The following is a 17820-nucleotide window of genomic DNA, read 5'->3' as shown; positions in this document are numbered from 1 at the left end:
GGTATCCTATTGGATCGCCTAGAGGGAATGGGAATTGGGGGCACTGTTTTACGGTGGTTCCATTCCTATCTCTCTGATAGGCACCAGCGAGTGGCATTGGGAGAGGAGGCTTCAGACCCTTGGCCTCTAAATTGTGGTGTGCCACAGGGTTCTATCCTCTCTCCCATGCTGTTTAACATCTATGTAAAGCCGCTGGGGGCCATCATCAGGAGATTTGGGTTGCAGTGCCACCAATATGCGGATGACACTCAGCTCTATCTCTCATTCAAGTGCTCACCAGAGTTGGCTGTGGATACTATTTCCAAGTGGCTGGAGTCCGTAAGTGAATGGATGGGAGGAAACAGGGTGAAACTGAACCCTGACAAGACTGAGGTACTGCTTGTGGGGGACAAGAGAAGAGTAGGAGATACTGACCTGGTGCTGAATGGGGTTAGGTTGCCCCTGAAGGACCAGGTTCGTAGCCTCGTGGTCATTCTTGACTCCCAGCTGTCCATGGAGGCTCAGATATCAGCAGTGAGCCGGGCAGCTTGGTATCAATTACATCTGATACAGAGGCTGCAACCCTACCTTCCGGTCCATCTGCTCCCACTGGTGGTGCATGCCCTGGTCTCCTCTCGCTTAGACTACTGTAATGCGCTCTACGTGGGGCTACCCTTGAAGATGGTCCGGAAACTACAACTGGTACAGAATGCGGTGGCACGGTTGCTTAAGAACAGCCGTCGGCAGGATCATATTACTCCAGTCTTAAAATATCTGCACTGGCTACCAGTTGTTTACCGAGCCCAATTCAAGGTGTTGGTGTTAACCTTTAAAGCCCTATACGGTGTCGGTCCAGTTTATCTAAAGGAGCGCCTCCAGCATCATCAAATATGTCGCCTGACGAGATCAGCCTCACAAGACCTTCTCTCGGTCCCACCAGTTAAAACAGCTAGGCTGGTGCGGACCAGAGAGAGGGCATTCTCGGTTGTGGCCCCCACCCTCTGGAATTCTCTGCCATACGATCTTCACCATGCCCCCTCCCTAGTAAGTTTCCACCAAGGACTAAAAACTTGGCTGTTCCAACGTGCGTATAGGCTTTTTAGTTAGTTTCAGTTTTATAGTGTACAGATGTGGGTTGATTGTTAATAGGAGATTGATGTTAAAATGTATTTATTTGTTATATATGCTGTATTTTAATTTTAATGATGTACGCTGCCTAGAGTGGCCGATTATTTGGCCAGATAGCCAGCCTAAAAATAAAATTTTATTATTATTATTATTATTAATGGGAAACCTATTAACATAACCATAATCCAAGCCTATGCTCCAACAGTGGAACCCAGAACTGGATACAGTACTCCAGAAGCGAGTGAGTTCTCCATGGGCAGTTGATCCAAGTGTGTTTCTCCTGCCCCACACCTGACATAACAGATAATGTCATGTGTGAAGCAGATGGGTGTGGTTTGGGAAAAATGGCCTGACAGGCCAAATGAGAAGGCTTGTTGGGCCAAATTAGGTCCATAGGCGAAAAGTTCCCAACTCCTAGACAATACTGACCTAGATGGACCAATAGTCTGACTTGATATAAGAGAGCTTCTTATGTTCCTAGATGAGCATGTACACTTCATTTAGTAATCTACAGAGGAAGGAATCTCTACTAATTGTTTTTAATAGCAGATTCAACAGTATTATTCATTGATCTGCTTTTAATGCCCTAAATGTGTATATAGAGAATTTCTATTTATATCAAGTGTGAGAATCCACAGGATAAGTTAGGACTTCATGATGAAAAAGGGAAATCCACATTCTGAATTGTATTGAAAGAGATGTGGAAAAATATTAACTTTAATTTTCTCCTGCAAACACAGATACTGTACCATGCTTTACAACAATCATCTACCATAAAAATGAATGCTGTCTACCTGCTTTATCCTGCAGTGAAATCATAATACTGTGCTGATGACACCACAGATAGTTACCATGGAAACAGGTATCTCAAATTCAGCCTTAAGTACTCAAACATCAGTCTTTAAGATAAGAGATAATATATTCCTAATTTAAAGTTAGCAATCTAAGAGACAAACGAAGAGTAGGCAGATTTTAATGTAAAAGTATCACAAATCATGTATGTATAAAAACCAGAAAAACACCACCCCACAGAACTGTTGCACGCTTAGGCATCAAAAGGATGCTACAAGTCAACATTAAAAACAATGAAATGTTACTGCTTTATAGTCTTTTATTATTTTCTATATGGTGCCAACTTGTACACAGATTTGTAGAAAATCATATTTTGTACATGCAGTTTACTATGCAACCTGCCTGGTGCAGGAGCAGTAGGAAAAAAAGCCCGGGAACAAGGACTTTTTAGGAAAAACATACATTCCCGTTCCGTGCCTGGTACTTGCCGGGCAAAGGGGCGAGTTTGCAGCCGCAGCTGAAGCCCAGGCTGCCATCAGGGGTGTGTGTGTGTGTGCATGCAGCGCCGGCGTGACACACAGAAAGGAGGCAGGGCGGCTGAAGACCATTTAAGGCCACTCCACCAGCCTTCCGCCCTCCTTTGAATTTTGGCGGCGCCTGCCCGACCCTCCCTCTGCGTGTGATTCATTTGGTCGCTACGGGGCCGACTAGGAATTTTTGGCCTGCCTGCCTCGTTTTGCTGGCAGGTTTCTTTTGCCTACTCCACACTGTGGTTGGGGGGATGGGTCAAGGGTTAGCACTGGTGCCTTTGGGGTTAATAGTCTGATTGGTCTGTTTTTAGCTTTAATATGTCAACGGTCACTTGTGGAAGAAGTGTGGGAAAAGGTTAAAAGGGAAAGGGCAGCTAGGTGACACCTTTAGGCACCTTTGGGGGTGATAGGCGGTCTGGAGGCCTGCAGCTCAGGGCTACACGGCCCAGGGGCAGCCTTTGGGGCCAACGTGCCTCATCTGCTCAGAGTTTCAGGGCTCCGGGGGGCGGTGATGCGGGTTGGACCCCCTACACATCTTCAGGGTGTGGCCTGAACTGGGGTCTGGCACAGGGCAGCCCCAGGCTCAGGCAAGGTTTGGTTGCCCTATGGCTGCAAGCAGGCTTTGCCTGGATCATCAGAATGCTCCTGCACTTGATTTCCCCTCTGCAGGTTCATTATTCTAATTGATTCCATTTAATAAAGTGGCCCATGATTTAACCCAATGAATGGTGTTTTTTATTTCAGCAATAGGCAGCAAACTCTATACAACCACCATGATAAAATGGTCTATCACATTGCAAGGAGGTAGTAGTGTATGCACAGTGAATCACACCTATGCCAGTTTGTGCTTCCAGTGCTCCACCACAGACATTTTTTCTCTTTAAGGATATTGCTGCAGAAATTGCAAATGAAAATCCCAAGGAAAAAATCTGTATGACATAGTTTTTAAAACACCAGTGTTTTAGTGTTCAAAATCTGTGGGAATTTAAAAAAAAATGTTAAAGCCACAGAGAGCATTTTCTACAGCACAGCTTCCCATACTGTGGTCCGTGGACTACCAGTAGATTGCAAGCTTCATTTAGACATGTCCAAATTAAATATTCATACTGATTTTAATTATATTTTTATTGCTTCTTTTCTTTCTTATATTGTATTTTATTGCAGTACAATTTGAATTCTATGGAATACATGAAATACAATATAAGAAATAAAACTATGCAGCATCTAGCACAGTGCACTATTGTCCACCAAGACCCTCATCAATTTTCATGTGGTCCATGGGGAAAAATGTTTGAGAACCACTGCTCTATAGCAATTCATAATATTACTTGTCATCTATCATAGAATGCCTATGTCTGGGCACTTGGTATATGCATTCCCAGAAATGTTGCAACTTGACAGCATCATAATATCTTATGTGAGTAGTAGTCCTGTTTATTAGTATGACAAAGTCAAAGAGTTGCAGAGTTGGAAAGAATCTGAATGGTCACCCATTTTAAGCAAACCACACAAATGCTTTATATTTTAAAAATTCTGACAGAGACACAACTCTGTCATTCCAAACTCACTGCCATCCTTTCACCATGTGAATTTTCTCCAGCAACTGTTTCCTCATTCTAACTCACATACTTTGAAAATGGGAAAATATTTAAATGTAAGCATGGTGGGCCTAAGCCTTTTTTACTGCTTAAGTGAAATGATTAAAAGCTAGTCTTCATGTTACATTCATCAGAAGAATTGACATCCTCATGGAGAAGTTACCTGCACCTAACATTGTTGCCTATTAGGATTCACCATGAAAATCATGTCCATTACATCATGCACTTTTGCTTCCTCTTCCTCCAACTCCTGTCCCCCCAAGTAGGGAGGAATGAATCTATACATTCAATTTATCTCAGTTTCTCATTCTTCTGTTATTAAGTTCATTTCTCTATATTACCACATCAGTTTGGGGATTTTTTTTTAAAAAAGGCCTCATAAAATGTGTTGGCATTTCAGTGTAAATTTCTCCTAATATACATGTTATTAGAACCAATTTCCTGCAATAGATTGCATGTTTGCATGTTATTTTCACAAATATATGCATTTTTATGCACACTTTCCCCATATCATATACATATTTGTACACATTATATAGCTGAAGAACTGCGTTGCAAAACTGAAAGAAATGCAAATTTGAAGGATATTATTTGAGGAAGTGTGAATTAAAATGTGAATCAAACTGAATTTCTTCCCCATCCCTAGCTAGTGATGTCCTTTGAAAGAACTTTATTTATTTATTTATTTATTTATTTATTTATGAATGAATGAATGAATGAATGAAATTTATATCCTGCCCTTCCTCCCAGAAGGAGCCCAGGGTGGCAAACAAAACACTAGAATATCTAGTTCTTTAGGCCTCTGGCACACAAAAAATGTAGCATCACAGCCCCCTCTGTAGGTTGGCAGCCTCATAGCATATAAGGAGATCTAACACGACTTGGGGAAGGTGCTTCAAATAACACTAGACTTCTATTTTGCTTCGGCATGCTTACAAGGTAGAGATATTTTTATTTCTCCCTCCCTCAACATACCAGAGGTCTTGCAGCAGACAATAAGTAGTTTATTTCAATCTGAAGGACCTCCAGATGCTGTAATGTACTTCAGAGCCTTGACAGTGTAGAATGGATTCATTCTATCTTCTATCAAAACGATTTAGAGAATCCCAAGTTATGACACAGAAGAGGTATTGTTTGCTCTGGACATTTGAGTGTTCTCAATAATAACCTGCATTTCTGGGCTCATTGCAAACTATAGAGAATCTGCTCGTTAAGGCTGCAAAGTAAGATAAAGTATGTATGCGTGTGTAGTCAAGCACAGGATCAGAGTGGTAATTAGTCAGTCATGTCTTTTTATGAATAAATCACACTCAAGATTTTAATATTGCCATCATATAACATATATTCCTAATTGTGTTCCTTTGCACCTTTGACTTTTATCTTTACATTCTGCCCACATTACATTCTGCCATATACTACTTATTACTACTTATTCTTTCCCTTTTAGTTTCTCTGCTTGTCAAAATGCTTCTAGAGCTACTTCTTTGGTCTCATGATTTTTCCTATGCGCCCTTCACTAATTAGCCTGAAGTTGTGGCTGTGATCATCCCTGTTGCTTTCTGAAAGCTCAGTCTCCCACTCCTTGTATTTAAAAGCGGTCCACCTCTTTGCTCCTTGCTATCTGTTTTCCACTCCAAGTTCACTACCTACATCATCATCTGCTGTTAATTCTCTCCCGTTTCTTTTCCCACTCTCCCCTTTATGTATTCTAACATGTTTTTTCTTATGCTTGGAAGAACAGGCTCTGCTGTTTCCATTAGCAAAATCCCTCTTTTTAAAAGAGTCTGGATTCCTCTTTCACTTGCCACAGTAGCTTTATTAGCACATACTAAGTGCAAAACAAGGCTGCTATTGTGTACACACTTACCAAGGAGTAACTCCCACTGAACTCAGGGCAGATTACTTCCGAGCACACGTGTAAAGAATTGCATTGCAAGTAGTGGTTGTGATATACAAAAGGACAGTCCTCCAAGTCCTTTTCTCATTATAGTATTTTTCTCTTTATGTAATTTAAATCCTCTTCATGCTGGATGCCAGTTGTGACTATGACCTCAATACTTAGACAATTTCCACAAACTACAATGGTATTTTTATTTTGAAAACAGCATATAAATTTATGGCAAGGAGTCATTTGTCAACTGCCTTTTCCCTGTTTCCCAATGAGCTTGGTAAGGGTTAAGTGTGTGCACTTGACTCTTCTTCTGAATACCATTTTCCAGGGAAAACCTAACACAGATTAAAATGTGTCAGAAACATCAGAGCAGAAGTCTGTTCTTTCAAATAAGTTTTCATGTAGCACACACAAAAAATTAAGCACTGCAAGCAATTCTTGAATCCACTACACCGATGCAATTTTATAGTCTCCCAACATTCAAGGCCAAAATCGTGCAAAACTAAACCATCAGCACTTTCATCTATCAATTCTCCTGCTATCTTGCTTTCCTGTGGCCTTTTGATTTTATTCAGCTCTTCAGTGATATAAAAATGTGTTTCTTACCACTTATATGAGATTCCACATGTTCTGTTGGTGAAGAGTCATTTTCATTTTCTTTAATGATACAGGGGGCGTTGCCTTTTTCAAGCAGTCTATCCACCATTGCAATAATGCAGTTTAAACTCTTTCCCACATTGGCCCACACCCTGTCCTGAAAAAAGTATCAGTATCACTACTTAATATTAAAAGATGCATAAAAAGACACAACAGTAGATTTATCAGCTTCCTTATTATAATGTAGAACAACAAAATAATATACTGTATGAAAGTACAGGGTTTCAACCTTGAATCTACTTAAACAGAAGATCTTTCCCACTTACTTCAACGGAATAATTCCAGAATAAATGATTTCAGAATTGCCACTGTGTTTAGAATTGCCACAAATTATCCAAGAGGTGTAGCCAGGTTAACACATTGTAGCAAAAACAAAGACTCATGTAATATCTCAAAGTCTGACAAATATTTTGGGGCATAAACAGTTGTGGACCACAGCCCTCACTTTGTCTAATGTATTTCAGCAAATTATGCAATTTATTCTTGTATAGTTTCCACAGCTGAAGCTGTTTGTTTAGTGTTAAGGGTTCGAGTATATTCTAAAGGATAACTGAAGCTATATTCTTCAAGATCAAGTATATCAACACAACACATTTACATAACATTTACAGAACTGACCAGAAAGCCCAGTCCCTAGAGGTAATCAACACCTCCAAGTGGGAAGTGGTATTTTATGGCATGCAACAACACTGGAAATCCATATAACCAGATTTTTATAAGGGCTTGTAAACATTTCATCATGTTTGCAAGTATGCAAAGCATAACATGTATGCCTGTGATGTGGTTTATGCTTGCAGTGAATCAGTGGCAGAAAGCACTTTCTGCGAATGAAAGAGGAATCATGGTGGATTAAAGCTTTAAACTCAAACAACTGCACTTAATAATTGTTCATTAACAGCAAGTTTTATGCACCATGGAAGTTAGGAAACAAGTTTTACTAGGATAGAACAGAAAGCAATGCTTATTGGGTACAGATGCCTTGAGCAGTGATATGAGGCTCAACCAGCATTAGATAACTGTTCAGCATGTGACAGTCACTAGTAAATTCACTACAGTTGTAGCATGGCAGACCCTGGCAGCCCACTCTTAGCATCCAGGCACTGGACTGGGAAATTGGGGAGACCAGACAGGGTGCTAGGAATCACTCTTTCCCATTACACATGGACATGAGTTCCAGAGCAAGGCAGCCTGGCTCTCTACCTTGGTATGTTGCAATAGTACAGGAATGGACAGAAATTGATTAAACAAAAGATTGACTCAAAACAGAAGGGAGATCCAATCATCCCCAGAAGGTGACATTTCCTCTTGCCAAATACAGGATCTACCTATCATGCAAATTAAGATGGGTATCAGTCCTTGAGTTATGACACACCTAGGCAAATAAGGTAATACCTCCCCACCATCCACACTTTCTGGGAAAGCAGGGACCCCACCAAAGGCATGATAATCTCAAGCCTGGAGCTTCAAAGGAATATTAACTGATTGGGGGGTCCTATCCCTTTCTGCCATGAATTCCTATGGGAGCAAATTCCTACAAAAAGAGGCCAACTCTAGTACAGTGTTGGAGTCTTCTCACCTAGTGTTATCAGTAAAATTCTTCCCACATCACATGAGGGATGATTCTTCTCAAACATATCACATGTCATCTTCTTTGCAAGAAGCATCGCAGTGCAGGCACCACACCAGGAAGCTCAGAGGTAGGGGAATTCTATTGCTTGGTTCTCCCTCTCGCTGCAATCCTTCTCAGAGCAACTGGAATGTCAGGGCTCATGAATCCCAAGAGGTGAAAATCACATGGGAACCTTAGGCACAGAATCCCTGGCTCTAGCAACTGATAATAGCCTCTCTCTCTCTCTCCAGAGAATTTAGTCTCCATTTTAAGGTTTGAATGTAGTAGGCATTAGGTAAGAGACATCAGTGGATTTGTGTGCTATATGCTGTATCCCTTCCCCACCCAACTTTAATAAATCCAGTGCTTCAGCATTCAACTGGAAATCTTAGTGTGGGTATTAATTCCTGGACCCTGAACTCCCATAGACACCAGCTCAGGGCAGTATGTGGTCAATCCAAGAAAAAGATTTCACCTCCTCTTGCAAGTGTGTTTTAGGTTCATGGGTGACATATATATATGCTCGAGTTCCCAGAATCATGTGTAACAACAGGGTGCAATCAACTATATGGGAAGCTGGTCATCTGTATCATCTAATCACATGGTGAAGCTAACTTCAAATATCCTTACAATGCCACATTTTTGACCAATTGTTGGGGTATGGACATGGCCGGATTTCCATTTTGCTATATGAATCCTATGTTGAGTTTTCAAGTGGAAACAACAAGGCTGGCAGCTATTTCGATCCACCCATGAAATTAAAGAAATAGTAAAACAATAATTTAAACAGATGTAACATGGAAATATTTCTAAAGGGACATGTGAAAGAGCAGGTAAGATAGAATTCCACATAGGAGAAAATTATATCATGACGATAATGTCATGGAACAGTACAAACGCTCAATCTTCAGCATGAACAGTTTCTCTCTCTCTCTCTCTCTCTCTTCTAGAAGGAGCCTAGGCAGGCAAGCACTAAGTGGGTATTTGAACCTTGGTCTCCAAGGTCCTAGTCTAACACACTAACCACTATACCACGCTGGTTCCTCGTAGAACAGTTTTGACAAAGCAGCTGTATTATTTTCTCATTTGCAAAAAGTATGGAACAGTTTTTTCCTGAATAAGTATTGAGAAATTCCTCTTTTCAAAAATTTAGGTCTGGATTTATAACTTCACTGTGATTTCATATTTGCTCACTGCTGCTCAAATAGTACTTTATAAGCAGGAATGCTAATCAGCTTAAAATACACAACAGTGGCTTCCAAATGGCACTCTGCCCACTTAACTCTTGCATTATGTATGGCCATGACTTTTTATCCTCCCTGAAGGGAGGTTTTGGAATGATAGAAACAGCTGGCAAGAGAAAATGGGAACAACTATTCAGAGACAATGTGTAACCGTCAGGTGAAATATTTTTCTTTACAAAGTTGGTATTGCCTTGATACTGCCTATGAATACCATTGCCAATTATATTTTACTCAGTAGCCCAACCTACATTGTTCTTACTGCCTGCACAAACATAAACATAAGCATGAGCTCTTAAAATACTTTTTCTCATGCAGACGTGTTAAGAAATCTGCCTAACCCCTCTGTCCTAGGCAGCTTTCCCGTTTTTTCCTTTAAAAAAGTAGGGGGATGTCTTTGCAGGGGGGTTTCTGTGCAAAATATTAAGAAGTATTTTTATTGTTGCTTCTGCTGTTTTAATTTTGTAGAGTTGTATATATTTATTGCTTTCATCATGTTATTGTACACCACACATAAATTTTCAATAAGAATGATTGCCTTGCATAAACTAAAAAGAAAAAAGAAATTATGCCTTGCAATAATGGATACAAATGGATACCTGTCTGGCCCTGGTGATGGTAAGGTGCTAGAGAAGATGGGCTCTTTAGTCTGATCTCGTAAGACAGTTCTTATGTTCTTAATAATCCTGCTGGTTTTACTTCTCCTTCTCTGGCTCAAGAAAATGCAAGCTATGACCCAGATTCCCTTGTAAGGTACAGGAGAAGAGAAAAACTAATCCAGACTTTAAATAGCCATTTCCCTGATTGCTTGTGGTGAACAAATAAATTGCCTCCAGGTAAGAAGTCATGTAAGCTTTTATAAACCAGAAAAGAGACTTGTTTCTTCTTTTTGTTCAGGCTATTACTGCATCCTCAGAACTGCTTCCTTCAGTGCATCCAGTATTGGTTTCTACCCTTTGTTCCTTACGTTGACAGTGCTTATTGGTGAACGTTGGGAATATGGTTGCCAGATTTTAATCCTTTGATTGAGGTAGTCATACTGGCACCATCATTATCTACCGTGACCTATTTTTAGGGGCCAGGCAAAAATCTTCCTTTTCACTCTGGCTTTTGGTTAAGGTGTTGGACTATGACCTGGGAGACCAGGGTTTGAATCCCCACACAGCCATGAAGCTCACTGGGTGACCTTGGGCCAGTCACTGCCTTTCAGCCTCAGAGGGAGGCAATGGTAAACCACCTCTGAATACCGCTTACCATGAAAACCCTATTCATAGGGTCGCCATAAGTCAGGATCGACTTGAAGGCAGTCCATTTCCATTTTTGGTCTGTATTTTGAAGGGCTTTGGGTACTGGTGGCCTCTTTAAGCATGACAGGTTTTGCAAGACCTGACTTTTACTTGTACAGATGTGTTATTAAGGTTTATTAGTTGCTTGTTATACTTGGTTTTAGTGTTTCTTGTTATTGTAAATTGGTTTGGATTGCTTTTGCGATAAAAAGCAAACAACAATAACAATGGATGACGCCTCTGTGCCTCTCCCCTTGTTGCTCCACCCCTTCCTGCTGACAGACAATATTGGAATCCCACTGACTACAGCAGGTACAACAGAAAGGGAGGCAAAGCAACTAATGCATCACATAATGGAAAATACAGATTTGTGTAGGTAGGCTGCTAAAAGACGTTATGGACAAATAACTTCAGTGGAGATACTTGTAAGATCAAACTTTATTTAAGATTATTATTGCAATGCACTTTACGTGGGGCTGCTTTTGAAAATGGTTCGGAGGCTTCAATGCAGAATGCAGCTGCCTGATTGTTTATGGGTTCAAGGAAAACAGAGTACACAATTCCAACCCTGTTCCCATTACATTGGCTGCCTGTATGCTTCCAAGCCCAAATCAAAGTGCTGATTTTGACCTATAAAGCCCTTTATGGCTCAGGATCCCAAATTCTTCTGGAATGCCTCTCCCGATGTGAACCTATCCGGACTCTTAGATCATCTTCTGAGGCCCTTCTTCAGGTCCTCCCTCTGATGGTGGCTCAGAGGGTGGTGACAAGGGAGAGAGCCTTTCCAGTTGTGGTTCTACATCTGTGGAACTGAAGTCTGCCTGGTGCCTTCATTGATATCTTTTTGGTGCCAGGTAAAGACATACAATTTCCCCAGATATCTGACAGACTGAAATGATTTTGTCTGTTATTAGAATGCTGCCAAAACTTCCTGTGTTTGTTGTGTTGTTGGTTTTTTTTATAGTATTATTGTGTGCCACCCCAATCTCCGAGCAGTGAGAGAACTCCAAGGGTCCCTGTGTTTGCCCAAGGTTTGGTTTCCTTGGAAAGAAGGTCACCGGAGACTATGGTGTCTTTATGATATGTGGTTTATTTACACACATTCACAGCCTGAACATAAGGTGGAGGTGTTCAAAGCATCAGCAGTCTAATAGGATCTTGCTTTTCCATCAGGCTTACAGGAGGAATCCTGAAGTCATCTTGCAGGGGGCAGGCCTTTCTGCATGTCTCCAGTTCCCAGCCTTTTCTCCAACTAGCTAAAAATGCAAGCCTTTCTTTGACCTTGAGTGGGGTGGGGGCTGTCCTGAAGAGTTTCAATAACAATAGGATCTCCCTGGCCCATTCACCAGTTAATGTGCACTTGACAGACCCATTAGACCACTCCATTAGATTAGCAAAGGAGACTCATTTGGCCAGCAGAGCAGGTTTCTCAGCTGCAGAGCCCACCTCCAGGTGGCTGGAAAGGAACTTACAGAAATCATCTATCTCAACTCCCAAATCAGTAACAGTGTGATATATTTTTGTTTTAACATTGTTGTAAGTCACTTGGAAACCTTCAGGTATCAAGCAACTAACAACAACAACAACAACTAAGCCACGGTTATACTATGCAACGCTGCAATTCCTGCTTACCTGGGATGTAGGTAAATAGATACAAGGTTAAACTCAATTATGCTTACTTCTAAGTAGGCACTTATAGGATTGCACTGTAAGGATGGTAAAGGAAATGAGAGGAGGACTCAGAAAAAGGTAGAGACAAGAGATTTAGAGGACACTATTACAGGAGAATAAGAGGCTGAAGAGAATGGGAAAGATGGAGATGGTTGTGGAAGATGAGGTTTGTGAAGGACAGAAATAGTTTGGAGAGCAAGGGAAAGGGGGCACTGGATGAAGGCGCTGTTGAATGGAACATGGCTTTGTGGTTAGGCTTTCCACTGCTAAGTAGGACTAAGCAAAAACCTACCCAGTGCTTAAATTAAAAAGCCAGTGCCTAAATAAAGACTCTGATGCAGGGAAAATAAATCCATATACTGATCTAGTTTGGAAACTGATTTGCAGACAAGAAGTTAGACAGCAAAAATGTGCATAGCAAATAATGACAGTTGTTAGGAGCCCTTATTCCCCTCACAGAGCTACAATTCCCAGAATGGTTTTATAATCAAATCCTCTTCCCAGGGAACTCTGGGAATTGTAGCTTTATGACGGGAATAGGGGTTTCCTAACAATTCTCAGCACCCTTCACAAACTACAGTTTCTAGATTCTTTGGGGGAAGCCATGACTGTTAAAAGTGGTATAAATACTGCTCTAAATGTACAGAGAAGTTAGGGCCTTGTTACAGATCATTAAGAGCTTCCAAGAACATATTTTTGAAGCTACTTACCCACTCTTCCTCATCATATTCCGAATGGTGAGGTATAGAATCCTGCCTCTTGATTTGGGATGGATGCTCCTGATTTGACTGATCACCACTCTCTTCCGCACTGTTGGTTGGTTTTTTTAGGACACAACCTGGACGGGCTGTGTATAGAGCTAGAAGGGCACTTCTGATCAGCTGATCCTTAAATGCATGTACAAATAACTCTGTCTAGAATTAAAATGAGTGTGCAGTCAACACTATGAAGAAAATGTATATATTATTTACAGTATAACCAGTAGTTGCCACAATGGCTCCAAAGACCAGGTAATAATTTATTTTATGTTACCTATTTGTCAGCCTCTGTTGGTGCAAGGGCACAATAAGCTTTTAAAAACAAGAGAAGAGTTTTGTGGCACCTTAAAGACTAACAAATTTATTATGGCATAAACTTTTGTGGTCTAGAATCCTCTTTATCAGATGCACATATACAAATGGTTAGGAGGGATTGTAAATAGTGAGGACTGGGGAAAATCAAATGCAGACAGAACAGACAGTAATAATTACATTATTAACAATGGCCACTCACAATACAGCTGTTGGTAATCATAGACACCAACAACTGTCTGGTTCCCACTGTTAATAACATAATAATTGGTATCTGTACTTTCTGCATTTCATTTACCCCCCCTCCCCACCTCACTGTTTACAATCTCCCCTCAAACATGTGTTTTTGTCTTTTGTCATGATAAATTTGTTAGTCTTTAAAGTGCTACAAGACTCTTCATTGTTTTTACTGCAAGACTACCACGGCTACTCCTCTGAAAATAAACGTAGTCAATCTCTGGTATACATAGTTTCTGTAGTTAAAAAGCCTTTATTCTCTGTGTTTTATATTCCACTCTGACTGCTTCTGAGATGGTAGGAGGGAAGGGAATGTAACATTTTAGAAAAATTAATAAATGAACACAAATATGTTACTATAAACATTTGTATTTTGCTTATTTCTGGCACATTAACTTACAATGTCTAAAGAAAAATAAAGACACCCTTTATTACCTTGTACAGGAAAATAAAGTAAACACAGCCCCCTTGAAAATTCTCTCAGAAATCTATACTGCCCCTCAGAAAGTTGCAAGGGGACAAATGGTCCCACAAAAATTGGGGATCAGGTTTCAGCCCAGCACTAGTACAACAGCAAAGGTCATATGTGTGTGTATCTATGTATGTATGTATGAGGCAGAGCAACTTCAGAAGATGGGACCCAGAATACCAAAAGTTAAAGAAACCCTGCTTAAAACAATAGGCAGCATATGAAAGGTGATAGATGAGTTCTGATAGCCTTGTTCCCTGCTGTGATCCCATTATTAGCTAATTGCCTGACATGATAAGAGACAATGATCCATGATGACTGATGGCAAGTTTACAGTTCAAATGATCACATAATTATCACATGCATAATATAATGTAATGTTTCACCTATAGGCAAGGCTTTCTTTAACAAAAAGGTGTCTATCCTGAACAATTTTCCCAATTTTATATTCACTTCAGCAGAACTACACGCACACACAAAACCTCCCTTTTAACTGGGGCATCTTCCTTGCTTCAGATTAAGACTCCAATTCATGCATTTTATTATATCAATTCAATTCACTGCCAGCAATTATCCTTCCTGCTTCTTGTAGACATATGCATGGTGTATCAGACACACCTGATCCAACTCTCACTATACTAACATGAGATAAATATCAAGGAAGAACATCAGATTATTAAAAATCCAAAGTATTCCATTATGGGAAGTTGGCTAAAAGAGTATACCAAAAACGTCTGCATTTTTTATTTTTGGTTTTCTTCTGCCCAAAATGGAATAGTAGGCCAAAGCAGGTTGCATTCTAAATATAGCAAATGCAATTTTTCACTGCTATAGCAGCAAAATCCTGTGAATAAGTCATCCAATCTGTAGGCTAATTAAAAAGGAATAGATGTGGAATGTCCTTTCAAAGTCAGGAATTCCTGCAAGTTGTGAGCACAGATTTTCCTTGTGGGTATTCCTCCAACCCAGGTGGCTTTTCATTTTTATGGCAATGCAACATCACTCTGCAGAGAAACATAAATTATCCACCAAGTTAGAGGTGGATACAGTATATGAAGAATCATATTTTCTATATAATGGTTTTATCCTGCCCAAGGAAAAAATATTTGCAGCCAACATGTAAAAAAGGGGGTGGGGCCTTTTTTTCTCTGTCTCTCCCCAGTCCCCTTTTCTTTCCCCCTTTCATCCAACCCCTTTCCTCCCTCCTTGGTGTAAAATAGATGATTTAAAAAACCTTTTATATGTTGTGACCTGTCCTGCAATCATTTTATGATGTAGGGCAGGATACACATGTTATAAAATAAATAAATAAATACATAGCATTTAAATAGCACTCAAAGATAATAAATAAATAAATAAACATTCTGTCCTTACTCCCAAAGGGAGCCCAGGCCACCAAACAAATGATAAAGCACTAAAAACATATTAAAAACAAAATATCTTTAAAACATATTAAAAAACAATTCCAGTACAGATGCAGACTGGGATAAGGTCTCTACGTAAAATGTTTATTGAAAGAGGAAGGTCTCCAGCAGGCACTGAAAAGACAACAGAGATGGTGCCTTTTATTCTGCATGTGCAAAAATCACAAAAATGCTTGATGACAATTCAAAAGACGCACACAAAAAAGTCTTGTTTTCCTATGGCAGTAGCCTGGACCGCCAAAATAATTTAATATTTCGTCATAAATACAAGGGAAGTCAGTTCATGCAGACGGAAGCAGTGGCTGGGAATTTGGTGAGTTCTATCCAGTTCCTTCTGCAGGAACTATATTTGAATCTTACCGTTTCTGAAAGCATCTTTAAGGAATTCTTCAAGCTGTCTGGCAAATGCTGTCTTGCAGAATTAAGCAGCAGGTCTGCTTGGCTTGATATGAGAGGCTGCAGATGATTGATGTTACTAAGAATTTCTTTTGCCTTGGCTGTGTTTTCAGGTGAATAGTAAATACATTGGTACCCAGTACTGCAGAAAGAAATGCAGAGACAGAAGTGCTTTTGTTTTTTAAAAAATAGGAAGTCAAAATCTGTTTCTACTTTTATGGGCCAGGTGCCTAAAGACTATTAATGCTCTCATCAGCTCTACAATTATTATGGAAAGGTATTCTAAACATATCTATAACACCTTTATGGACATTATTGGAAAACCCAACTTGCTAAAGGCTAGAAAACACACCTTGCTGTAAGAGTAAGAGATGGTAACATTTTCTTTCATGAACACTCCGGGTATCGCTGCTGAAACTAATTATCCCCTGAAGCTCTTTGAATGAATTGTTGTACCATGAAAAAAAGAAAACAAAAAAGAAAAGAAAGGATATATGTTCCTATTATTATAATTTTGAAGAAAATAATGGCTTGTATAATCACCACTGACACATTCAGCCATTTGTTATGAGCTTCTGCTAAGGGAGGAAAAACCTCTTGCTGCCTTCAATCCCACTGTTAATTTGTAATATCTGTGCAATCATGTTTATTACCTGTTTTTATAAGTATTCTAAAGAGACATATTATTGATCAGTTATAATATGTTTTGATCATCACCACTGCTGGGTCTATGAAATTATATTATAATATTATATTAATGTTACACAGTAGGTCTCTGTGTCATGGAGGTTACATCTAAAATTTAGTACAGGGGAGATAAGACAAGGAGGGAAGGAGGAGATGGTAGACTGGGAAAATGTGTGTTGGATTTAGGAATGACTACTGAGGCTTAGTTTCACTAGGGAATGCTAAGGAGAGCCAAGAAAAAAGATTAAGAGCAATAGAGAAAATCACATGGTTTATCAGGAAAACCACATGACTAATTTTGAAAAGCAAAATTCAAGAGAATATATTACCAGCCACATTTTACCAAGCAGACTACACTAGCACTACCACCTCCTCTGTCTCAGTTCTTGGAGATAATGGGTTGGTTCTAGAAACATCCCCGCAGAAGAAATTCAAGCAGTGCTGCTTTTCCACAAAGCTAGCAGAAGACTTCACAAACATGTACATAGCTACAGAGATAGCCAAGCTTGTATCTCGAGTCATGGAAGTGCCTTCTGTTAACAGATATATATAGCTGGGTTTAAGTTCTTTTTTTCTCAAGCAAATATCTTGTGCTACATTGGGAAAAGCCCTTCCTCTCGCAGAACAACACCTCAAGGTACAACCCAATAAGTACACACTGAGCCCCAAACCTCTTGGATAAAGGAGAAATACTTAACATTGGAATTTTAATGAATCAAGTTATCCAGTATTAATTAGTTTTGCACTGCCCAACACTTGCTAAATGCCACAGCACTGAGAAGTCAAATTTATGGGAAAACAAGGAAGAGATACGGGAAGAAGGTATTCCAAGATATAATGAGAAAGTGAGAAGCAAGAAAATTGTACCAAACTACAGGTACAAGCTTTAAAAAAGCCCAGTTTCTAATTTAACAGATTTTAATCTTGTAACTAAAATAACAATCAGTTTAAGGAAATGAAAACTTGCCTTGTAATCTTTGGGATTATCTCTGTCACTCTTCCGTTTGACAGCTTTTCTGGCTCCAGAAACAATTTTTGGTAGCAAAACAATGGAATACTTCATTTCCACATAGCCCACATCACCCTTCCTGTTCTCCCATTCTACCTCAGAATATCACATATATTTGTTTCATCTTAAATACCATCATAGCTGCA

At 39.8% G+C, this 17820-nt stretch overlaps 1 protein-coding gene across 14 annotated transcripts in view; it reads right to left on the bottom strand.

The window, feature by feature from the left end:
• Positions 1–17820, bottom strand: part of INPP4B (inositol polyphosphate-4-phosphatase type II B) — a 444727-nt gene that overhangs the window by 85415 nt on the left and 341492 nt on the right. For all 14 annotated transcript variants that reach the window (XR_009757936.1, XM_061584849.1, XM_061584844.1 and 11 more), the window contains 3 exons: positions 15943–16120; positions 13093–13296; positions 6525–6672 (listed from right to left, as the gene is read on the bottom strand). Coding sequence is in view for 13 of the 14 variants with exons in the window: in XM_061584849.1 (XP_061440833.1) it covers positions 6525–6672; positions 13093–13296; positions 15943–16120 (530 nt within the window). In the remaining variant the exon portion in view is untranslated. The remainder of the gene's footprint in view (positions 1–6524; positions 6673–13092; positions 13297–15942; positions 16121–17820) is intronic.

The sequence above is a fragment of the Rhineura floridana genome, chromosome 9 (assembly GCF_030035675.1).
Source record: "Rhineura floridana isolate rRhiFlo1 chromosome 9, rRhiFlo1.hap2, whole genome shotgun sequence".
Taxonomy (NCBI): Eukaryota; Metazoa; Chordata; class Lepidosauria; order Squamata; family Rhineuridae; genus Rhineura; species Rhineura floridana.
The sequence above is the reverse complement of the archived record's forward strand: the minus strand, read 5'-3'. Positions and strand labels throughout refer to the sequence as shown.